The sequence below is a fragment of the Peromyscus eremicus genome, chromosome 11 (assembly GCF_949786415.1).
Source record: "Peromyscus eremicus chromosome 11, PerEre_H2_v1, whole genome shotgun sequence".
Taxonomy (NCBI): domain Eukaryota; kingdom Metazoa; phylum Chordata; class Mammalia; order Rodentia; family Cricetidae; genus Peromyscus; species Peromyscus eremicus.
This window is the reverse complement of record NC_081427.1, coordinates 34,338,633-34,364,299: the sequence shown is the minus strand read 5'-3', so window position 1 is coordinate 34,364,299 and position 25,667 is coordinate 34,338,633. Positions and strand designations below refer to the sequence as shown.

The 25,667-nt window shown below is 39.3% G+C and overlaps 1 protein-coding gene and 1 long non-coding RNA gene across 3 annotated transcripts in view; one reads left to right on the top strand and one right to left on the bottom strand.

Annotated features, from left to right (window-relative positions):
- Positions 1 to 560: 560 nt before the first annotated feature.
- Positions 561 to 3,049, bottom strand: LOC131921913 (uncharacterized). Its single transcript, XR_009382145.1, has 3 exons — positions 2,855 to 3,049; positions 1,604 to 1,687; positions 561 to 1,532 (listed from the first exon to the last, which is right to left on the bottom strand). It is a non-coding gene; the product is annotated as an uncharacterized LOC131921913 (long non-coding RNA).
- Positions 3,050 to 9,603: 6,554 nt separating this feature from the next.
- The window catches only part of Fgf10 (fibroblast growth factor 10), a 73,570-nt gene continuing 57,506 nt past the window's right edge, over positions 9,604 to 25,667 (top strand). Inside the window, exons 1-2 of one of the 2 annotated variants that reach the window (XM_059276664.1) lie at positions 9,604 to 9,950; positions 10,041 to 10,770. In XM_059276664.1, the coding sequence (XP_059132647.1) occupies positions 10,407 to 10,770 (364 nt within the window). In that variant the 5' untranslated portion in view covers positions 9,604 to 9,950; positions 10,041 to 10,406. Of the gene's footprint in view, positions 10,771 to 25,667 lie in introns of both variants that reach the window. The other variant, XM_059276663.1, reaches the window with a different exon arrangement.

Genomic DNA, 25,667 nt, shown 5'->3' with positions numbered 1-25,667 from the left:
CCCAGTACTGGGAAGCACACATGCCTTTAATTCCAGCAAGTGATGGCTGGGCAGAGAAAGATATATAAGTCGTAAGGAGACAGGAACTAAAGGCTTTTCAGCAGAAACGTCCCTTTCAGCCAGAGGCTTTTCTGGCTGAAGCTTTTTCAGCTGAGGAAGCTCATTCAGCCGGAGGTCTTTTGGTTGAGGCTTTTCAGGCTAAGGGGTCCTAGAGGTGAGACGTGGCAGTGGCTTGTTCCTTTGTCTCTCTGATCTTTCAGCATTTATCCTAATATCTGGCTCTGGGTTTTTTTGGTTTTTTTTTTTTTGTTTTTTATTAAGATCACTTAGGAATTCGTGTTATAAAGGTTGAATCAGGGCCTTGCCCATGCTAGGTAAGTGTTCTATCCTTGACCTGTACCTTCATCTCTTATTATTTTTCTATCAATTCCTACTGATCTATAAGGCTGCTTTCTACTAGTGGGTTTGTTTGCTTTGTGCAATACCAGAGGTTGAACCTAGGGTCTTGTACATGCTAGGCATATACTCTGTCACTGGGTTTAATTTATCTGTTCATATATATATATATAATTGAGACAGGATCTTATTAACTTGCACAGGCTGACTTTAAACTTGTTATGAAGGCCACATACACCATAGTCTATTCCTATCAACTGGAATTACAGAGCAATGCTATCAGATCCAGATTTAAAAGCCCATATATTTACAGGATTCAGAGTAAGACTAGTTGTCTAACTAGATAGCATTAAAAGATTGTATGTGTGTATGGGTGTCTGTGTGTGCACATTAGTGTATTGATAACTGGAATAAGAGAAATTCCCACAATAACTTTTTAGTATGAAAAAATAGGAATAAAATAGTTCTCATGCATTTTTTAAAAACCCATAGCAAGTATAGTTGAAGTAGGAAGGGGAAAAAGCTAGGCAAATTCTGCACTAATCCATTTACAAATGGGCATGATTTCATTGGTTAAAGCCAAGAATGCTTCTTTGTCACAAATTAGCCAAAGGAACTAAGGTTACTTTCCCTCTACCAACAAAAATCTAGTATAGCATCCTAATCCTCACTAATTGCAATGGGAGCATACAAGCCAGGATTTATAAAAAATTTACTTTCGGGCTATCCAAGCCTCCGCTATCTCCAGCGGGAATGTAGAACAAGGATTTTGTTCCTAGTGGTGAGGGCAACAAGGAACCACTGTGAACATTCTTCAGCAGAAACAGTTTGTAAAATGCACAATTTTGAATTGCTGGACTTGGTTGGGATTCAAGGGACTCATCAAGATACTCTCTTATTTAGAGATGGTTTTCGCACATTCTCAGTCACAAAGCATGATCTTCTAAAGGCAGGATCTTCCAAACTGGTGGCAATAAACCCTGGGAAGTGTCCAATCCTCACATGCTCAAGACCCTGAATTCTGAAATATACCTTTCCTTCCTGACTGCTTCAGAGCCTGGAAAGACCTTCTGCTATCCCAGAAGTGGATTCTGTCCTTGGTTTTGTGGAAGCTGAAATCCTTTCTGTTTGCTTATCTGGAAGACACGAAGAAGATTGTCACCAACTTGACTGCCTAAGACAATGCCCGCACCTTTCCCAGACCCACCTTTGTTTAACCTGTAAAGTAGGGGCTGGAGGACAACAGGAAGTCCTGTCTTTTCAAGCCTACAGCTTGCAGTTGAATCTTGGCCTAGGACCATAAAGTGAAAGCTCAAATGAGAAGCATTGTCTGCTCTGAGTTGTAGCAATTTCTACAGAAGTCAATGGTTTGTGGAATTCCTAAAAGGACAATGACCAACAGCAATTATCTACACGTGTATTTCTTCTTGATATTTCTCCATGTGGAACAGCTTTACGTTTATCCTTGAAATTTAGATGTGACTATTTCTCCATCTTGAAATAGTTGTCTTTAGTTGAAAAGAAAATATTCAAACAATAACTCTAAGTATCCCAGAAAATGACGTAATTAATTCCAATCCTTGTTTTCTACAATAAACTATGACTATAGGCTAACAAAATACTTTTAATTGCAAAAATAATTATTTTAAAGACTTGTTAAATATTCACACTAGGAAATATTTAAAATTTCCATAGTTAACTGGAAAGGAAACTAATTTTTGAATATTTTTTATTCTTTGACAGTTTCATACTTGTATAGACTGAATTGTAATTCTTTTCACCCCCTATTACCATAGAAAAAGTAGTGTTAATGTGGAGCTTTTTTTTTTTTTTTTTTGGCTTTTCAAGACAGGGTTTCTCTGTGTAGCTTTGCGCCTTTCCTGGGACTCACTTGGTAGTCCAGGCTGGCCTCGAACTCACAGAGATCCGCCTGGCTCTGCCTCCCGAGTGCTGGGATTAAAGGCGTGCGCCACCACCGCCCGGCTAATGTGGAGCTTTAACCACAGCTTTCTAGAAATGCATTTTGTTTACAGTTGTAATTTCACCTTTACTAAGCTCCTTTCATTTATATGAAAGTATTTTATCAAACCTGTAACAATCAAATAATTGATTCTCTGAACCTCAAAATTCAATAGCTAAATAAAAAGGTTGGTAGTCCTCAATCTAAATGTAAGTCCATCCTTTATATTTCAGTAGAGCAAATGTCATGTATCATTATCTTTCTCTACAAAGAATTCAGTACATCCCCAAGCAAACAGTAGACGTTTTACAATGGGCTTTGTGTTAAATTGAGCTTCCTTATAATCTCGTATAAACACAAAAACACATTATCACGGACTGATTACTGTCTGTGGAAGATGTGTATTCCAGTCTACAGTCTGCTTTGTCCTAACAAAGACGAAAGTTATCTCAGACAACTCACAGGAAGAGACCTTTAAACCGAGTTTAGTTTACTCACAGAGATGTAGCACAATTGAAGGAACAACAAAGGATGATCCTGACAAGCCAGAAATGAAGGGTAACCATACAACTCCTTGAGCTTGAATAGCAAGAGGCGGAAATAGTATCCTAGGGACTCCAGGAATTGCTGGAGATCTTGAGGAAGAGTCCTTTGAAGAGAAGGTGTAAATCTGGAAGGATGCACCTCCTGTCGGAATCACAGCACTGAAACAAAACGAAACAAATATGGGAAGAAATACCGTGAGCTTTTCTGTGTGTGTGCTTGTCTACCTACTGACAAAACCAAATGCAAGTCACCTGTCCGAGGAACACTGGAGAGGTACAGATGTCAGCCCAGAGCTGGGCAGAGAAGGGAAGAGAATGGATTCCCAGGGATAATCCAAGAAAACTGAGCACAAGAGGATTGCATTTGCTACAACACAAGAACTGTTTGGTTATCACTAATTCACAGAGTGCACATTTTTCTGTTTCTGATTCTATTGAACAGGGGAAAAACTTGTCCAATTTGGAATGGGTACTAAGTCAAATTGAATTTGATAAGATGTATGTTTTAATAGTACGCACATGGGACTGGAGAGATGGCTCAGTGGTTCAGAACACCTGTTGCTCTTACAGAGGGTTCGGTTCAGTTTTCAGCCCTCTCACGGGCCACTCACAACTGCCTGTGACTCCATCTCCAGGGAATACTCTTCTGGCCTTCACTGGTTCCTGCACACATGTATATTCAAGGAAGATGCTTTCTCATGCAACACAAATAAATAAAGAATAATAAATAAATCTCACCAAAATTAGAAAGTACAGCAGATGGGCTAGGGAATTTTTTTTTAATCAGAAAATAGTTAACATAATCATTTACAACACATATACTATCCATCCACGATTCTGGAAAAAGAAACAGAAGAGAGAACATCAGGGTTAGCTGGCAGAGATTTTTTTTTCACATCCTAAGCCTGTAGGAGAAATCTAGAGCAAAGGGTTGTGCCATAACCACAGAGGAGATGACCAAACCAGTGAGCAGAAGCCACAGTTTCCCTTAGCTCTTTTGAAGAGAACGACAACATAAATGATTGTCAGGATCGAAATCTCTTCAAATGCTTTCTAGGTCTGAGACAACCCAAGCTTTCCTATCCCTAATGACAAAGACAGAAGTCATAGATAGGTTCGCTCCTGTATGCATGCATGCATACTCTTTAAGACTTAAACTGCCCTATCTTCATTAGACCCAAAATACTGACAATGGACTACTAGCACAGAGTAGATACTCAATAAACATCGCTTGAATTAATTGAAAAAAAATTAAAAAATGTATGAAAAAAAGACCACGTTGTAAATATTCCCATGCCAAAGAACCAAAATTATAAGGGAAATATTGTAATTTCCAAACAAAACATCGACAAATGTCACACAACTAAGAAACCAGAGGGCTTGACTTGGCAGGAGACACAGATCTGCACAGGGGCAGCTGGAAGCACCAAGCAGAGCTCTTCGGAGACTTCACAACTTTGTCAAGGAAAGGCTCTGTCTGCCAGAAGCAGGGAGGGGACGAACAGCAGCTTTGTGAAAATATGTTCCCTGTGTTTGGTTTCAAGATGCAGAGTTCAGCTTTCTGGAATTGCACTGATTTAGTGTGAGTACATTTCAAACATTTCAATATAGATATTTTTCTTACAAAAGATCCTTTATGTTTCTATCTTAGCCTTATTTCATTTTCAATAGGAGATTATTGGATCTTTGAAAATAAGAGAACAGAACATTCACCTTAGTTTCAAACTTTTAAAAAAAATGTTTATATAAATATCTATGCTTTAAAGTACCATATTGTTTCAGGAAAATTTAACATGATGGCATAGAGAATTGAATCAAATTAATAGATTACTTTTCTAAATGATATCAATTGCTTGGGGAAGCAACTTAAAAATGCTTCTTAAATTCCAAATAGTTCGTGAATATCCTGCAAATTTGTAGTATAAGTTACATTCAAATGTGTTCATTTCATTTAAGCGTCTGCTTTACCCAAACCACAAAAACACTTATTTTGTTTTGTCTAATCAACTGGTAGTTAATAATTCAACACTAAGCTATTTTACTGCTTTTCTCCGGCTAATCAATTGCAACAAAGATATGCTGGTTTTCCATAACTAAAGCCTCCTAAGCTTTCTTATCTCTTCCATTCTGGCAGCTCAGACATATTAGAGTGAGTAGAGGATGATAAGGAGAAAAACAGAGAGAGGAGGAAGAAAAAGAAAACAGGTAGCTGGGTGTGGCGAAACCGAGGGTCACATGGAAGGCCTGTTGCTGTCACTCCTAACTAATCTATCATGGAGTGATTTCAATCCGTCTGTAAAATGCAAGGGTCGTAATTCAGTTTCAGGCTGACCATCTTTGCTTCAGAAACCAAAAGTCCAAACAGATATTTCAATCATCCAAACTTTGTGAGAGTCACCATGACACCACCAAAGGAAAATTCCATGTCTGACCTCAAAATCTATGTTGCAATCGAAGCAGAAACACAACTAAACTAAATAAATAAATAAATCTGGTATGCGTGTGTTTGTGTCTGACTACGCGAGTGGGCTGTGTATATGTAGTGTAGAGCGAGCTGTATGTAGGCCGGGGAAGGACTTTGTGCTGTTGTCTCAAACTCTCTCTACCTGATTCCCTTGGCCAGCAAGCCTCAGTGATGTTCCTTTTACTACAGCCACAGCATGAGGATTACAGGTGTCCAGAGCAATGCTTGCCTTTTCCTGTGTGTGTTGGTGCCAGGGAGTCAAACTTGGGTCCTCGTGCTTATATGACAAGTGCTGTTAGACGCTGAGCCACTTCCCCAGATCCCTAAAATATCAAATGAGTGTACCTTTAGACTATATGTATGAAATATAATTGAAACGCGAATTTCACTCCTTGACTTACACTCAGCCTGGAAGCTACCTCTCAGTGTATATGCAAATGTTTAAAAACTTCAACAGATCTGAATTCTAAAGCCCTTCTGTCCTTGTTCATTTCAGTGAGGGGTGATCAACCCCTCAGACCATGCCTCCTACCAGCTTTCAAGTGCTGCACTCCTACTCTGTATAAGGTAAAAATGTTTTTCATTCCACCTGAAGCTCTTACTTTGAAATTATTAATTATAAACTATCAAGTCTGTACTTGCTCAAACATCATTGACTGTGGCCATCATTTCTAGCTGTAACTTTGGAAGGAAACAATCGGGGAGGTGGGGGGGGGGTTCCTACTAGCATTTCCTATATGCAAATAGGAAAACAGTCCCATGCTCCTAATGTCTGCATGACAGGCTTAAAAAAAAAAAAGTGAGGCCTGCAGATGTGGTGATTGTCCAACAGCCTGGCTGACTTTTGACCTGGTTTTAGCATTATTTGAAGCAGCTTCCTGACACTGCCAATAACATCTCACATTCAGAAGACACATCTTGTCACTGAACCACAGACAGCGCTGAGCAACACAAAAAAATCTCGGAAATACATGTTTCAGATGTAAACTGCTCAAAGAGAACAGCGACTGAAGGGTCTGGGAAAAGGCCCTCATGGTGCCTCCTTTACATGAAAGTGCCACAGTTTCCAAGTCTTTAACTTTCTTCTCACGATCTTGCTTTTAAAGGTCTGTAATTTTTCAAATCATCACATTTAACAAAAGTTTACCTCCCTTTTCTTTCAATAAAGATTGAGTCTACCATCACTGGATATGCTTAGGCCATAGAAACAGAGCATGCCTGCCAAAGATCGGATGAAAGAGACAGGCAGCCCTTTAGAAAAGCAGGTACCACTCTAATCTGAAGCTTGTACTGTCCTTTCAATCTGAGCAGAGAAACAATTAATAAAGGAACCCATTAAGACCTGATTATTGCAGCTAAAAAAAGGAAGGTAGAATTTCAGTCCTTTGAAGTAACTGAGAATGATTCAGGCCTCATTACAGAGATATAATCTACATTCATACATTTATGTTAGTGATTCAAATCTATTGGGAGAGATTGGATTCCGTTAAATAGTGCATCTCTCCTGTGGAACTTTTCTCAGGCTTTCTGGGGCTAAGTTGAGAGGTGACTTTACAATACAAAGTGGTGGGGGACTTAGGGGTTCTACTGTGCTGTAAAAGAAAGGCAGTACAGAGAAGAAAAAGAAGAATGAGATACAATCTAAAAAGCCATGTCAGCTTCTCCTTTGGGCAGTTTAGTAAATGCCCCCCCTGTCATCAGTGCTCTGCGGAGGAGAGGCAAAGGGACTCCCGAGTTCTCAATCACTACACCTTCTGCAGGCAAGTTTTCACAGGACAGTTTTGAGACTGACTTTCTCCTCATTTTAGATAGAATTCAAGTAAAACTTTTAGCTAGAAGATCTGAGTAGCTTCTACTGGAACAGAAAGGTGGGGTGTGTGTGTGTGTGTGTGTGTGTGTGTGTGTGTGTGTGTGTGTGTAGGAGAGAGAGAAAGAGAGGTATATTGGGTTGAATGAGTGTCTGGTGTGAATTAAAAAAAAAAAAAAAACCACTCAAGTTGGCATCAATAGTGTTGGTGCCCAGTGTAAAGAAACCCCAAACTAATTACTTCCTGTGTTTCATAATTTTTCACAAAAGAATCTTTATTGTATGGTTCCATCAAACATTTTTTAAATGTAGTTTCAATTAGTTGTCAATTCAAACATTTGAATTCTTCTTTCTATGAGGATGAAACTTAAATCCCTTAGAAATTATCTGCTCTTTCACACATTTGTCTGTTCAGGTATAAAACTGTGAAATCGGAAATTGAAATTAGCACTGTGGGCTCATTTTTCAATATCCATACTTTAATTAAAGAAGCAAGACTTCTTTGACGCATGCTCTTTATTTGCTTAACTTTTCAATTAATAGCTACAGAAATCAGTTAATTATATTAAAGTTAGAAATCTGCTGTGATGTTCGTCACATTGCTGAAATCGTTTGAATAAACATTGCAATGAGTTATAAATAATGCAATTAAAATCCCGATTCTGGTATTAAATAGTTCCATTTCAAAGGCACTAAACGCACAGGAAAATATAAGAGCATACATTCAAGCCACTCATCAAGTCCCTAAGATGTATTTGGCCAATCATTAGCAACGCTCATCTCTAGAACTTTTAAATTTTAATTTTTTCCCCCCCAGGTCCCAAACGAAGACTGAAGCCGAATGCTCACCGGACAGTGTTTCTGACTTGTGTGTGCAAGCTCCTTTTGTAAATTCTTTCTGAATCACTGTTGCAAGTTGTCTAACTCTCAGGTTCACCTTGAAATGTCTGCATCTCATGCAGCCTATTAGGTTGAACCATGTGATACTGCCACTTCCCTAAGTGGAAAGCTGTAAGGTATTGACAATTTGTTTTGCTTAGACAGAACACAGATGTCCAACTGCCTCATGGAACAGAGTAATATATGTTCATGCATTCCTTCCAGGCAGTCCTTCCCTAGTTTAGCTATTTTCTTAAAGAAGTGATCCTCTGGGACTCAGAACTCTATCACACTCAGGTAGGAATGGCTTATCACAGTGTTTCCTTCTGTGTGTGAACCTTCTGATTCTGGACAACAGTTTCCTGGTCTTGGACTGACTTATGTCTGCTTCTGGGTTGAGAGCTAGGTTGTGTGAGCCTTGGTAGAGTTGGGGGTTGGTGTGTACTAGAGTGTGAGTGGAAGATTTGTAGGTAGTGAAGCTGCATTGTAAAATAGAGCCCTTTAAACATTAAATGTGAAGTTGGGGGGAGGGACCCTCCTCTTTATGGTAAAATGCAAAGGAAATTGAGTAGAGAAGAAAACAGGCAGCAGGGGATTTGGTCAAACTTTGTGATAAAATCTGCGATCGCAGGAAAGTGCGTAGGCTTTGAAGTCCGTGCCTGATTCTGTAAAGGACTCGTGTTAGCAATTAGAAATCAGTAACTTGGGTCCCTGATTTCATTTACGCCAGGAGAGAGGCGATGTTTAAGGGTGACGATAAATCTCCCTGAGCTTAAAAAGACAGAGAGGGCCAAAGTGTGAACTTTTTACTTCAGCAACGGAAGCGAGAAATCAATGATTCATTAAAACCCGAGACCTCCTTGGAAGCTGGCAGGAGAGGAGGAAACGAAGCAGCTCGTTATGTCTCCCTTTTCTCTAGCTCCTATCAGTTTATAATCTACTGTTGGGGAGAGTTTGCCCTGAGCATCCTCTACTGCTCTTTCCCCAGCCCTCTTCCCTGCTTCTGGGACCTGGAGCGGAGAATCTCATACACACATACACACACACACACACACACACACACACACACACACACACACAAGCCAGGCTCCAAACTCTATTTTCACGGCCCGGGGTGGGGTGCGGGGGGTGGGGTGCCCGGGGGGGGGGGGAAAGAAAGAAAAAGAAAACTACACTGGAAAACAAATGAGCAAGGGGTTCCCGGGAGGGGAGTGGTTCCCGCCGGAGGGCAGCAAAATTCGGAACGCACGCGGACAGCTCGCGCTGGTGGTGGCTAGCGCTGCTAGCACAGGACTCCGGAGCAGCAATTAGCTGGAGCTGCAGGCTGCGGGGCGGCTGCGCCCACAGAGGCTGCGAGGAAGGGACCCGCAGCCCCCAGCTCAGAGCAAAGGCATCGCACACTCCTCCTCGCGCCCAGGCACCCCCCCCAACCCCCCACCCCCGCGCGCGCGCGCCTCCCTCGGCCCCTTCCCCCCCCCTCCCTTTTCCCTGGCGTTCCCAGCAGCTTAGGGTTTCAGATGTCCCACCGCCGTTTGACCCCCTCCCCCGCCTTCTCCACCCCTGCAAATGAGGTTTGACCAGCAGAGTTAGAGCCCACCTCTGGCTGAAAAGCACTGACATTTAGACTCCAGGCTTCAACCTGTTTACAAGCGGCTTTCCAAGGGACTTGGAGGTGGAGGGTTAGAGCCAAACAAAACACCAGCCGCCAGCCGCCAGCCGCCCCCCAAACAAGAAGTGGCTTTCGGGAGACTTCTCATCCACAGGCACCACCAAAAAGAGAAAGGAAGAAGGAGAAGAAAACAACAACGCCTGGGCAGCTGCCTCCAGTTCTGACAACTCCAAAGAGACACACTTTTTAAGTGGCCAGCAGGCTGGGACTCTGCAGAGAAGGACCAGAAGGTGCCAACCGCAGAGGGGCGCAGATGTCTTCCCGCACCCCCACCCCACCCACTTTGGGTTTTGTTCACCGGGCTGTCATCTGTTTTTCAGACCTCTTTTGCGTCTAACATGGTGAAGAAAGGAGTGAAGAAGAGAACAAAGTAACCCCCGGGGTGGGGAGCGGAGAGCGCTGGTGACCGACACCACCAGTTCCCACTGCTGCGGCCACCCACGTCCACTGTACACCCGCAGACTGGAGAGACACAGGCAGCGGATCTGAGAACGGAGCGAGGACAGGCAGCCGGCCCTTCCGAGGAGTTATGGATGTTGGTGTATTCGCTTCTGGCCAGATCCGTACCCGGAGGGAGCTAACCAGTAGCCACCACCTCCAGCTGTCTCTTTGCCTCGCACCAGGTCTTACCCTTCCAGTATGTTCCTTCTGATGAGACAATTTCCAGAGCCGAGAGTTTCAGTACAATGTGGAAATGGATACTGACACATTGTGCCTCAGCCTTTCCCCACCTGCCGAGCCGCTGTTGCTGCTTCTTGTTGCTCTTCTTGGTGTCTTCCGTCCCTGTCACCTGCCAAGCTCCTGGTCGGGACATGGTGTCACCGGAGGCCACCAACTCCTCTTCCTCCTCCTCTTCTTCCTCCTCCTCCTCCTCCTCCTCCTCCTCCTCCTCCTTGTCCTCTCCTTCCAGTGCGGGGAGGCATGTGCGGAGCTACAATCACCTCCAAGGAGATGTCCGCTGGAGAAAGCTGTTCTCCTTCACCAAGTACTTTCTCAAGATTGAGAAGAATGGAAAGGTCAGCGGTACCAAGAAGGAAAACTGTCCGTACAGTAAGTAACAAATGCGTGCTCCTCTCTTTCCAATTATCCACCCCCACCCCACGCGGGGACGTGGGGGGGGGGCAGAATCTGTTCCAGATGTGGCCAGCTAAATATTTATGTCCCCAACCCCTGTAAAATGATGAAGTGGAATACTTTCACACTAAATCAGCCCCCTCCCGAGCATACATTGTGCCGCACGGTTCCTTCCACCATACACATCCCTCGCCACCCTATTCTCCGTTTCTCGAATTTGTCACTCACAGGACCGACCACTCCTGATGCCCTAGAGTTGTTACTTCTAGGAGATGCTCCATTCTGTCTCCAATACCTCCCCCCCCCCCCCGCCCCCATCTCATCCAAAGGTCTCCTTTCCCTCCCTTCTGGAAATGACTCAAGTAAACACATTTTGTTTCTTTTCGCTGGCAATCTTACGAGTTTTGGGACCGGCTCCTAAAGCTGAAAATAATTATCCACTGTCAATTATAGGGGCTTTATGGGAAGTTTAAGGAAGAAGAGTCACTTCCACCGTCTTCCCGCCCCCATCTTTTGCCCCACCACTTCTAGATAGAAGCCGAAAGAGTTGTTTTTGTTTTTGTTTTTGTTTTTTTTCCCCAAGTTTTGAATTTTTTTTTCTCCTCTTGGGTCCCTCCGTTTGGTTTGAGTGATGGCAGTCCATGAAGTTAGCTGGTCGGGCAGCACCGCTGATGTTTGTCTCCTGCCTGCCTGCTCTCTTGGTAACATGACGCTCATGTCTGCATTGTCAATAGCATATGCGCTCTGCTTTGTGGTGTCTTGTTGGACTGTTTCTTCTGAAACCTCTCATATTGCAGAGGCATAGTACTACAGCATTGTAAACATCTGGGACTGGAGTCACACAGACCTCACACAAATTTCATTGTCATTCTTCTGTTTTTCAAAGTAAAAGCCTAAGTTCTGTTTCCAAGACTCCATCCCATAGGGCGCGGTTTGTCTCCCCAGCACATTCTGCAGGGGATCCTTGTATCTTTTTCTCTCCTTCTTCCTTTCTCTCTGGTCTTTCTTTCCATCGTCCTGTCTTTGTGTGTGTGTGTATGTGTGTGTGTGTTGTGTGTGTGTGTGTGTGTGTGTAGGGGTGTGGGGGGGCTGAATAAGGGGAGGAAGAATGAGGAGGGAAGAGGTGGATACCATGTCTCTTCAACCAACCCAGGCAAGCCAGATTATTCTGTTGGCTTTCTTTCCTGGTTAATTTCATGTGCTGAGACTTATTCATCCTCTATTGATTGTTATTTGAAGGGATTCCCAAGGCTCTGCAATGGCACACTGAAGACAGTAGACAATGATATTTAAACATCTTTAATGACTGCATGCTTGGCTTTATCTCTTTGGTAAATTCCAAGTCACCTTTCAAGGGGAACGTTTTGTGTTAGTTCTTTGGGAATTCCAAGCATACACTGGCCAGCACACTGAAAAGTGTGAGTCACACATTTCAGATTTTTTTTTTCTCAGAGTATATCAGGTACTGATGAAAATGGTAACTGACCGGAGTTCAGCATTTTATTTTTCAATAAAGATTACATGAAGAAAAACTTAGTTTTCTTTTTGGGGGATTCACAAACATCCAACATTAACTTTTGTGTGTCTTCAGCTGCCTTCATCTTAGTTGCTCATTAAAATTAGCAATATGTTTATAAGCAATACCTCTGCAGAAGCATGTGAAGTAATCTATGTTAGGTTTAGTGTTGGAAATATTAAATACCTTATTAGATATGTGAATATATTTCATTCTGGTGCTTAGAAAGTAGCTGAAACGGTGTCTTTAATGATGATTTCTTTCCCTTAAAAGTCTCTTGCCTCTTGAGTGCCATAGATACTGTCCTATAGAGAGCTGTTGTGGTTTGCTGATCCTCATTTAATATTTTTGCCTACCTCTAAAATAAAATCCAATAGTGGTGCCCAGTTAAAGGAAGAACCTACCTCCACACTGGGCTGCAGCGTTTTCTCTTTTTAAATTCCCGTGGGCTGAATTTCTTTAGTTCATATGGAAAACATGAAGAAATTGAACGAAATGTCTGAGTTTGAACCTTGGGCTTACTTTCTTCTTTTTAACATTTTGATGATAACTCGATCTTGCTGTTACTCCTTTTTAAGTGTCTTTTTTTTTTTAATGTGATGTAATGATCAACCTGCAGATATTTTAGTTTATGATACTCAGATGACTATTTTGTAAAATAATGATCCCTGTGCCATGAACTACTTAGTAAAATGACTCCCAGGGAACACATTGAGTTTTATTTTTACAATATGAACTATCCCAAATGAGAAAATTATGCAACTTTTATTGCATAAACAAGTACAGCAAATTTCCATCCTAACATTAAAAAATAGACATTATCTCTTTTGTGGGATAAAATATGGTAATTACTAATAGTCTCTTTTGAAATTAAAAGCTAAATATATAATATAAGAAGACTGTCTTAATTAATGGTTTAAAAGGGAAGGGGGTGGTTATATTGCTAAATATTGTCAAACCATAACTAATTTAAGCTTTCCAAGAATATGTATATCAAAACATAGCAAGTGAAAAGTACAGATTGAAAAGGCCTTAATTTCACATGTGGTCCAGTAATCAGAATGCAGCTATCATTTCCAGCTAGACTGATTCAGCTAAAATACATGGCATCATTTAGATACTGTTTAAATGTTGCCTAATGGCACATAAGAAACATTTGCCACACCCACAGGGTAACGATCCAGTCAGCCCACCAAATAGTAGCCTGTTAAATATTAGGATCTCTAGCCTCTGAAGAGTGCCAGTTCCTTATCCAAAAGCCACATTTGGGGACCATTTTCCTAAACAAGATATTAATTAGTCTCAATACACAAAGATGTTCTGTTGAGATTTGCTTATTTGAAGACTGATTTTCTTTGTTATGTTTGACCCTTGTATTATTGCTGCTGGAATATCATCACAGCTTACCTAAGGGGTTATATGTTTGTTATGCCTTGGGTAATTAAACAGCTGTTTCACTGGCTCATTCCCAGCCAAATGCCAACAAAAGGGAAGAAAGGAACTTACTCATAATTATTGCAAAATGATTTTTTTAACTTCATCCTGCAAAGCTAACACCCTGTTTTGAATAGATCTGAAAGTGCGACATGTGTTGAAGAAACTCTTCTCAACTTGAGTGATTACTAAAGCTTTTTTCTTTAGAAGGGGGGAGGGTGGCGTGGGGTGAGGCAGGGGTGTGTGTTTTCTTTGCTCTTTGCTATTATATGGGAGTAGAATCAAGAGAGTAGGGGTGAATTATGTTTCTTCTGCTAGAAGACTAAGGAAGCTTGAATAATTGAGACTAGTTATGGCGTATCTGTCACTAGATATGTGCAGGCTCATTTAGGTTTTGTTTTATCATTCCTTACATCTAGAGCTTTGCCCTTGAAACATTACCACTCAGCTCTGGTTCTGACCTCCTAGAAAGGCTGGATACAGCTGTTAGGTCCCCTTGCAAATGGGACTGGTTGACTTATTTCTGGACATGAGTAAAACAGCTGTGAGCTTCTCCCATGGCTGTCACTTGAAGAAAAGAAGAATCTAGTGAAAGGAAAATGTATACCCCAAACTAAAGACAGCTAAATGGATGTTCCCAATACAGGGTCCCAGAGCTTATGGGCCTTTCTGAGAAAAGAGTATGAGAGACAAGGAATATAGAGCATGCAATCTATCTCTTTAAATATGTATCCAACTTAGTACTCATAATAGTTGCATAGCTTTGATAAAACTATATACATTTTAAAATACAAAAATCAAGGTTGGAAGAAGTAAAGTTTCCAATCACTCAACTGGAAAGTGATAAAAGCATATTGCAAATCTGACCTTATCTGGTTATCTCTCCTTGTATGATGTAGCTCTCTGCTAATCTGAACATGAATACCAGTGTATTAGAGCAAGACACTCCTAACATCCCCAAAACGAGTCATTTAAAACTCATGTTGCCTTTTGCTGTGAACACTAAGAGATTTCAGTCTTAATTGGAAGAGAAGTAAAATGACCGTGGGAAGAAAAGAAAATATTAGAGATAATCGGTGCAGGTGGCCACATGGTATCAGACTATATCAGCATCTCATCCAGGTCAGGGCTCTCTCTTGATATTGTGTTTGGAAATATAATTGCTCATGGACACGCACAAGGTACACATACATCAATCTCACTTATGTTAACAGAGGTCATTAGGAATACATGACTATTTAAGAAAATCCATGAATGTCATTGTATATAGTAATGGTTTACAGCTGAGGGCCAAATGCTTAACTGTTCCCACGTGCAATAAAATAATTTGATTGTAAATACCTATGGGAGCTTAGGCTGTTGCAGGAACTTCTAACACATAACTCTAAAAAAAAATGTGACGTTATAGAGACCTAAAGCTAGAGGTAGTAAGGCTGTAAAATAAATTTGTAAATCAAAACAATACTTTGCCACATAAAAATCATAGATTGTAATGTTAAACATAACAATAATTAAACAGAACTAATAATTGCATTATTAGTTCTTAATCAGGAATTCAGTTTATTATTGAAGGAAGTTAAAAAAATAGTCTTTGGGGGAAGAAGAAACTACAGTATTGTCTCCTAATGAACACTCGAGAGTTTTCTAGTGTGTGGGGGGAATCCTATGGGCAATTTATGGCTTCCGCTGGTGTCTTATTTACAATTGTGGTTCTTTCTAGAATTTGCTTGAAAAATTTATAACCAGAAGCGTTGACTCATCAACAGAGAGGATTTATGAAGGTGGAAGGCACTGTATTTAGTTTACATGACACCGTTCTGTTACCTTCACCGCATTTACACCATGTGGACCCGCCGCTTTGATGGCTTTATCATAAATCCACTAAAATGCACAATTGGAGAGTTCCCTCTTCATAAACCTGATTTATAACCACCTCCTAGAAGAACTCAACAAACCGGTTGGCTGGAATAACATGCTGGTATTGGAGGAGGAGAATTTAGACACCAAACTCTAGGTCTTGGGAATGCCAGTAACCTGGTACCTGAAGGTACAGATCATTCTTTAAAAGCATGTGTCTCCAAAATGGTATTTAAACACATATTTTTTAAAAAAGAAGGGTCCTACTAAATCAAAGTCTATTGTCTGCACATTTTCTTCTACATTGTCACTAACAGCTTATAACATAAACTCTTATTCTATCTAGTATGTTTCCTTAGAAATTAAATAGCTCGCAAAGAACATGAATAGATTCTTTAAATTCCTATACAATTACTTTAATGTTCAGAGGGAAACCCCATTTATTATCCAAATGTCTACCTTTCCACAAACTAAAATGCTGGGAAAGGGTTGACAGCTCATTTAAAATGGAACTAGCGTTCCTCACATTTATGAGCTGCCTATGGATATCTATCCACATCTTTTCCAACCCTTAATGTCCATATGCTTATCAAAAATTATGGTGCAAATGATATTTATTATCCTTCCAAAGGAAGAGAATATATGTGTATTCAAAGTGATTTTAATCTATTTTAACATTAATTCTCTGAACTTTGTAACGAATAGTTATTCAGATGGCAGTTTTACTATGACTGTTCCAACATTTGTCAACATTAATAGTTGAGGTTTGCTTTATATAAGTAAGTAAAATATTAGCATTTCCTTGAAGAAGTTAAAAACCTCTTGTAGTTTTACAGTGGGATGTAATACAGATTCCTTTTCATGCATTTTCATACAGTTTTCTAACAGTTTAGAGTTATAACAATCTTCATTTTATTTCAAGTCCTTTATACAGATTTATCTTAACCTTACAAGGTATATCACAATTACTTAAGATCTTCTATATTTACCACTTGACAATTTTTTCAAACTTGCTTTTTTTCCAGATTTAAGATATTGACCTTCTAATATCAGTACATTTTCTCCCAAAGTGCCTTTTACCTCTAACAGACAATGGGTACAACAAAGAATAATATAAAGATGTGTCTTCAAAGTCAGAAGAAGGAAATATAGTTGAATCTTAGGATCCACCAGTTACATCTGATACTGAATTGATGAATTCAAAATTTTAATATTATATAGAATATTTTTAAAGTAAGACCTTAATTTTAACAGATTTTTTTTATTAATAGAAACAGTCACAGTATCTACCAGGTCACCCACAAAATAATGGCTGTCAAGGTTCTTTGCCTTTAAATCAGGCCACTAGTGTTCTTTCTTTGAACATTGTGTTCTAATTGGAACAATAAATCAAAGAAGACACTCAGAGTAGATTCCCATGTAAGGTGGATAACTGGACAGTGACTTTTTACTGCTGCTAACACGTGCATCCAATTACCATTTGATAGATTCATAGTGCTGGCAGTACAGCATTACCTCATTGTATAGTTCACCTAATAATTCTTCTGCCCAAATCTGTCTACCTTTACCTATACCTAACCTGTCAGTATGTGGATTACCAATAATGAAGAACTTTCAGACATTTGGCATGCTTCCTGCAATGCATGATGTGATGAATATGTTAATTTATTACCCAACTAAGCCTAATAGAAGGGAATGTCTTGATTAAACGGATGTAGCCTAAACTCTAAATAATTAAATTAACTAGGCAAAGCTAATAATTCCACAATAACTATAACCTAATTCTTCAGTTTGGGTTAACTGAAAGATAAAGGACTTGTTTAAAAGCCATCTTATACCTCAGATAAGTTATAACTCTCTTTCAGGTACCTTTTAGAATGCTCACTGTCTTGATAAGCATAATTGTTGTTTTAGTCTTAATTTTTCTTAAGGCCTCACTCTTATGTTGAGAATAACTTGCCATCTGAAGCATTACAACTCAACTGAAGGCTCAATTACGTTCTAGTAGTTCTGTTTTGAGGTGTGCTATGACAGCTCTATTTTTGAAACATCGTGAACCCTAATTGGTTTATCGCCTCTCCTATTATTTTCTCTTCCATTTTTGTTTGTTTGTTTTTAATTTATTTTTTCCAGATATTTAACCCAATGCATATCTCTGAAGCCAAATAAATCATCACTTAGCACCCCAGGTGATATTCAGGGCCAGAAGCACCAACAAGTAGTTTCGGGCATAGATAGTTTGTATTCAACACACAAGAACTTCATCAATTTAAATTGGACACACTGTACCAGGAGCCTCATTCTACTGAATCACCAGCTCCTCCTTCTGCCCCAGCCTCCAGGCCAAGTGTTTTAAGCTCTGCCTATGCTGAAGAGGGCAAAGTCCTAGAAGGATATCATTCTATATTTAATTTCCAGCTTACACTCTGTACCCATACCCATTTCTGTGGTTTTGTTTTATGTTTTTTTTTTTAACTTTATTTGAATTTGTAGTACTCCCTAGCTACTTTACTACCTTTCCTGCCTTCATTTCTTGTCCTAAACTTGTATAAGAGAAAGCAAAGATAATTTAGGAATAAATGGTCTTTTCCTATATTGTAGGTGAGGATCAATACTGGTTCAGAGCTATTTCATAATTTCAACTTTCAAAATGTCACAAAGATTATCACACTTTTTTGTATAGCTTTGGCAAATGTATATGCTTTTAAAAACAAAGTCCATGTCTCTGTTAATTCTGGTTATTGCGAAGGGGAACACACACACACACACATTTGTACTTCTGCTCAACCAAATACAGACATGTAGATCTCTATGAGCAATATTTTGAAATGCAGATAATGATTAGAATCTCCAACAATATGTAAGTCTATTTATATTCTTCTTCCAAGAGAGCACCTTTGGTGACTACCTGCTAAATTAGAATTATTTGTTGTATAAACAGAATCTGTCTATTTATTTGCATTAAATGTATCTGTTACTGTACTAATAACTAAAGGTTGATCTTCAAATTGTTTCCCAAATTTGAAGGTACCAATTTACCAGTAAAATTAAAGGAACTGTTAATAATCTATAGTAAGGCAAATGGGGCAATCCATGACCTATATACATCCAAAGGTAGAAATTTTTGTAACAATATTAGAAGCAATACTTATTAGATTTCCTGGGTATTTTTAGGCTCTGTCTCTAGAATTATATGATGGCATAGATGTGGAGGGTGTGATGAAAAGGACAATCAGATTACATTATAAAAACCTGATGAACAAAAATACAGGAGAGCTTTACATTTATAAAGCAGGCATCCAACCAGCCAGAAAGCCAATGCAAAATGTGTAATGAAAATTTTAGAAGCTGGAGGAAAAGGATAAGACGACCCAGAATACGTAGATATACACTCTGAGAAATGGGTAGGGGATTTCCTGGAGTGAAGAAGACAAGAGTTTTAACTTCCAGGATAGAGTTCAGGCCAATGAGTAGCACTGAACTGCAAAAGGGCTGTCCTGACAAGAAAGTATAACCCAACTCCTGGCATTCAAATGGATGTTAAATTAGCTGAAATGAGAACCTGTGACCTAAGAAGAATCCCACAGAGGTCATTAATAGTCTGTGTATCAGCAGAAAGAAAGCGTAGACCCAAGTCTTGCTAAAGAAACTAGACCTTAATGATGGAATGAGAAAAGCACAGCCTTTGACTCAAAGTAGTTAAATATGGGTCTAGAGTGAGAGCGGACTGAGGAGTCACAGGCGTGGGTGCATACTGCAAGACAAGAGTGTGTAGCTCTGAGCAAGGTGTCATCAGTAAAAACAAGGATATTAATTGACCTTTTTTTTCCTGCCTGATAAAGATGAGAACAGAGAATCCCCTCATTATTTAACTTGCTTAACAGAAATATGAACTCATTATTTTGTGTCAGGTATTGGGTCCAATACTGAGAAGATTCCATGTTTGAGAATGTCGAGAAATGATTCTGCTCTCATGGAGCTAACGCTGTACTGACAGTGTCAAGCGGACGACTAAATGAAGACATTGAGAATGCTAGAGTGAGAGCTAAGTGCGATGAGTAGGAACCTGAGTAGAAAACACAGGGACTCTTCTGATCCTCCTGGCTAGGGAAGGACCTGGAGAGGTGGGGGTAAGGGAAGTGCAGGAAGCTAGGTGAAGATACAGTGAGGCTGGGCTTGACCAAAAGTCATAGAAATGGGAGCTGATACAGGGACACAGCTTAATATTATGTGGTATATATTAAGTCTTCATCAAGTGGATATAATATTTTAAAAATGAATATGACACTTCCATCTTTTTCAAGAAAAAAACCTGATTATTATTTCTTAAAATGGAAATTAGCCACACTAACATTGAAAAAAGATGATTTGAGGCACCATGAGAATCATCTGAAATTTGATTTGAATTGTGATATTCATAGTATTCTTAAATTTGAGCGAAGAGTAGGGGCCTTTCAAGAGATTGTTAGCTGGTATTTGAACATAAAAAGATGGCTTGGGAGGAGAGCTAAGAAAAATGATTAAAGGATAATAAATGTCTTGAAAGACTCAAGCTACAGCAGATTTTACAAAAGGAGAAAAACCATTGGCCCAAAACAGGTCGCATGGAGAAATGAAGAAAGACTATGGGATGAAAGTCAGGAAGAGAAAAGTAACAATTTCTTCTGACATGCAATGTTTTAAGCCACATCATATGTCGTTAGGATCCGGTTTTGTATAGGATTATCACAGATATTGTGCTCTGGCTTTCATTTGTTGCCCCTTTCACTTCAACCTCTTGGGCTCCTTCCTTATGAGTTTTCATTCTGGAGACAAGAGCTCATCCCAGGGAGCTGAAAGACGATAGAACACAATTTAAACTCAGAGCCGAGAAGTGGTGCAGAATGGCGAGAGTAGCAAACACTACCTCAAAGAGAGAATGATGACATTAGATCACAGTTAAGAAGGGACTCCAGCAGGCATGACACAGAAGAACAGACAAGAGTAGAATCCCCTAAAAGATGACAGTGGAGCATGCGCATCCACATCCAAAAACAAGGTGTTCAGGAAACAGCATAGCAACAGAGTGGAATGGTGTACAGGCTAGTTGGTGCAGAAAACATTAGAACTTGTTGTCACAGAAGAAGCAAGTGTGAAATATCCCTACATTTTAGGGTCTCAGTTTTTCTATCAAAATATCACCTGAACATGCTTTTGGTTTAAAACTGACTTTCTTCACTTTTAACACCATCCCCAGTTAATTTTATTTTTTTAGGTTTATCTGATGTATGTGGATGTCTTGCTTGCATATAATATGTATGTGCACCATGTGCATGCCTGGTGCCCAAAGAGATCAGAAGAAGCTGTTGGATTTCTTAGAACTGGAGTTATGATGAGCCACCATGTGGGTGCTAGGAATTGAAGCCAGGTTCTCTGCAAGATCAACAAGTGCTGTTAACCACGAAGCCATCTCTCTAACCCCCTCATTTACTCTACAAAGTAAAGAAAAACACAGAAAGAAAACTGAAAAACATTTGAAAAAAATCATTATGCAAAATTATAATGAAAATACAGTTAATAGCAAAAAGTTCTAGCTGGATTTAAAAGGGAAAAAACTCAAAACAATTTCTTTTAACTGGGGACATGAAGTAGATCTTGATATGTCAGGTGGTCATTAGCTTAAAATTTAAAATATGAGCAACTTTAAAAGTTCTTAATCTGTGGAAAGCTGAGAAGGGGTTGTATCCTTAGCAGCAGATTCCACAGTAAAACTAATGGATGTCACTCTACATTGCCAGGTTGAGCATTTGTTATTCTCCCAAATTGTCTTAGACTTAATTGATATAGTTGATCAGAGAAACAAACAAATTAGCCTACAGTTTATTCTCCTGCAAATGAAATACTGCAGTATTTTTTAAACAAACAAGGAGATGGATCCTTATATTGAATGACATGCAGAAAAGAAACTGTGTGCTTTGGAGTCAGACTTTTGGGTAAATAATTTGAATTCTGAAATTTCATGGCAGTGTGATCTTGGCCAAGTTACTAGCCAAGGCTTCATTTATGCACCTATGCGAAATATGTTACTAATAATCAACCTCATTATTGATACAAAGGTCTGTTCATAGATTTATTGTTACTAATTATCCATTATCTAGGAAGATCCCTGAGTCAAGTAAGATTCGTAAATTAAGTATAACATTGATAGTACACTATCTAACTTCATTTTATATTTTACAAAACATTTTACTGTTTTCATCAGCTGATCCTCAAAACAGTAATAATCATATAAAAGTAAGATAGCCTTTGTTACCCAGCATTATTCCAGGATGAGAAAAATTAAACCTGAAAGTTGTGTCCAGCTTGAAGATACGTGAGTTAGCATGAGTCACTATCAAATTTCACCAGATAGGGTAGTCTACCTGAACAATATTGGTTTTCCTGAAGCAATCTCACTATTGACCTTTTCTTCTGGACTGCTTGTTAACAGTACCTTGTTCTATTTTATATTATTCTGTTACAGAGCACTTCCCATGTCTGTTAGTTTTGGGCTATGGAAGGTGCACATCCACAAAAGCCAGTTACCTAACTGATATTTTGATTGCTTTCCAGTGTCCTTGTCTCACCATTTCGTGTTCTTTTTCTCCCCATTCACCCCGGGCGTATTTATTTCTACGCCCCCATTACAGACATCTCAGGTTGATTTTGCTCCTGAAGTTCCTAATCTCTGTGTTCATACTTTAAGAAGGTATGAGATGTCCCTGGAATAGTGTCCCTTACCCTCATTACTAAGTCTCCTTCCTTCCAGATTTTAGTCAGGGTGCCGTCTCTAGATGCTTTTCTGACCACTCCGATGCCTACAGAATCCTATTCCATGTGTCATAATACAATTTTACACCTGATTATTCATTGTTTACTTCTGGTTTCATTCTGATTGAGAAAGTTGTTGTGGGTGCACACTGTCTCACTGACCTTTGATGTAAGCTCTTAATTCAGTACCTGGCATATATAATCAGTTTTCTCCACATTTGTTATTAAACAAATTAATCATTCTAACTTTATAACCTTAGTCAAGGCATTGAGACTTTTTGGGGGTAGGCCATATGTTGTGGAAAGCATGATTGATATTCTTTGCACTTTGTACTTTGCAAAGAAGGAATTGATGCAAAAGATCTCATACACTTCCATTCGGCTATTTTCCAATTCTGAGAAATAGGAAAATACATTAGAAGGGTCATTGTTAGTTATTTGACTTTGCAATACTTAATTTCATCCCAATCTCTGAATTAAAATTGTGTTAGTATGAAATTAATCATTTTTTCATAATTCCTCACTTTTACAAGATCTTCTTATTATATTCTATGGATATTAATAATGAATTTCCTCCCCTTCAAAATTCTTGCTGCTGATAAGAGTTGTTTTTGATTTCAAGCTATTTATTTTTATTTTTGGATAATATGGTGGATATTAAGAAATGAGAAATTTTTAGTAATTCCTTTGGAGGAAAAGAGTAATGTCCTAAAAACAGTGGAAGTAACAGGATGTGGCATGTAGTCTTGGCTGTGTCAAAACATTTACTGTGAGATCTTAAACAGGTCATTTACTTTATCTTGGCCTCAGAGACTTATCTATAAAACGAGTGCCACCGAATTGAGCTAAATCATCATTAAACTATTTTAGCTTGGTACACTTATCTTGTGGATTAAGGAACAGATTTTAGAAGCATACATGTACTGGAATATAGTAGAGAAACATGTTAAACAGTAGTCATTCATAGACATCAGGTCCTAATCCTTAAGTTCTGTGGATGCAACTTTTTATTGTAGAGTTTCAGTAAAATTTTTACAGAAGATGGGACATTACTTCTCTTTAGCCATATGGACCCTATATGCTGTCACCAATGTTCTAATGAGGAAATACAGAAGATCCTGTAGCTGGACTAGGGGAAGAGCAGATTTCCCTTCTGGAAGCCACAAAAGAACTTGATCCCTCTGATCCCATGTTGTAGATCCTCTGAAACTGATACTGATATCAGACATCTGCTCCCGAGGGCAGTGAAAGAGTACATTTACACTAAAAGAGCCATCACTGTAGTCTTTTGTTACAGAAACCGTAAGTTTTTGACATGCAAAATAGAAGGCTGCTACAAGAAATGGCTAGAAATGTAAAACTGACTTTGGAATTGGACACTGGGCATAAAATGGAAGAATTTTCAGACATGTATTTAAAAAAATGCCTAGATTGTTTTGAAACAGATGCCTGGTAGAAACATGAGCATTAGAGACATTCTGGTTCAAATGTGGAAGACAAGGACACAGTAAAGCCTAAATAACCTGGGAATGAATATCCATCCCTTAATAAACTCGTATAGATGAAAACAGGAGTGTTACCAGTGCTTCTTGTGAAAGCCTGGAAAAAAAAAAACAAAACAAAACAGTAAGGGGTGTATTTATTGGAAACCAGGGACAGATTATTGTTGAGTGGAGGTGGTTCAATTTGTAGGTGGTAAATTTGATTATTCAGGGGCATCCCAAAGTCTGATGTTGAAGGACAGCCTGTTTTCTTGCTGCTATGATAAAATTCAAGAGAAAGAGGATAAAGTGAAGAGAAAGCCTGGTCAGTAGAGAAAGTGTTTGATGACTTAGGAAAATCTCAATGTATTCAGTTGCAAAGTATCTTAAACTAGGAGACTCACTCTTAGAAAGAGCAGGCCCAAGGGGCTGCTGAACAACTTTAGGGTATTCTTAGAGGTGACATTTGTGCCATTCCAATAGTAGCTAGACTTAGTAATGAGACTGACCGAGGTATGTTAATGAGGATTCTCTATGATTCCTGTGAAAGGCCCACAAAGATTTTGAGAATGTTAAATCATCAGAAACTGCCACTTTGTATTAAGATAGGATAAAAATAGGCAAGATGAAGTAAGATTGTCAAGTGCCCCACAAATTCTGTGGACAGGAAGGGGTAATACACTGAATAAAAGTTTTTCACATACCATCTTAAAAATTTACAAGAAAGGTCACTGTGATCACAGAGTCTTGTGTACAAACTCAACTCTTTGAGTTCACAGGCAAGAATCCTCTAACTGTGGGGCTGGAATCTGGACCTGCAAACCAAAGAGAACTGTTTTCAAACTAAAAACATAAAATAAAAATAAAGCCCTGCTGGGCCTGAAATTGCTTGAGACTGTGGAGGACCCCTTTCCTCCTGAATTATCCTCTTTGGGGAATTGTCCTGTCTATAGCCACTGTCCTATGCCCTTTTTACCATTGCATTTGAGAATGAATTACTTACGCTCTGATTATATAGAAACATTGGTAGAGAATAATTTTGTCTTGGGATGAATCATGTTATTTAAAGTATGAAATTGGAGATATTTGAATGACTAGCATTTGAGTTTGAAGATATTATGCTATAATTGATGGAAACTTTGGAGAGATGATTATCTCTTATCTCTTGCAAGTATATGTATGGAATACATGTAATTGGTATTTTTTTTTGGAGGGGGGAGGGTGGGGACCAGAGTCTTTAAAAGGTTAGATAACGAGTTGTAGTCTCTGATAGGTGTGAAAGTTACCTTATATGATAAAGTTTTGTTCACACGATTAAAAATATTAAGATGACATTATTAAGGTTATTCAGGTAGACCCCAGGTGTCACCAGAAATAACCTGAGAAGAGAAGGCTGAAGGAGATTAGATTCATACATGCAAGGCAGAATGCGGAGATTTGAAGATTCCGGGCTGTTGCCTTGGAATACAGGAGATGGGCCAGGAGGGAAAAACAATGGTGGATCCAGAAGCTGCAGGAGGCATTGGATAGAAGCTCCTCTGGAGGGCTTTGAGCAGGAGTGTAGCTGCCAGCACCTTCATTTCAGCCCTGGGAAACTGATACTCTGATACTGGATTTACAGTCCCCCAAACTGTGAGATAACAAATTGCAGCTGTTTTAAGCTACCAAGTGTATGGCAATTTGTTACAGTCAACTATGGCAGCCTTATATGGACCAAATTAAGAACAAACAAACAAAGTTGTATCTTATGGCAGACAGCACTGAGCATGGAGTCAAATACATTATGTATTACAGTA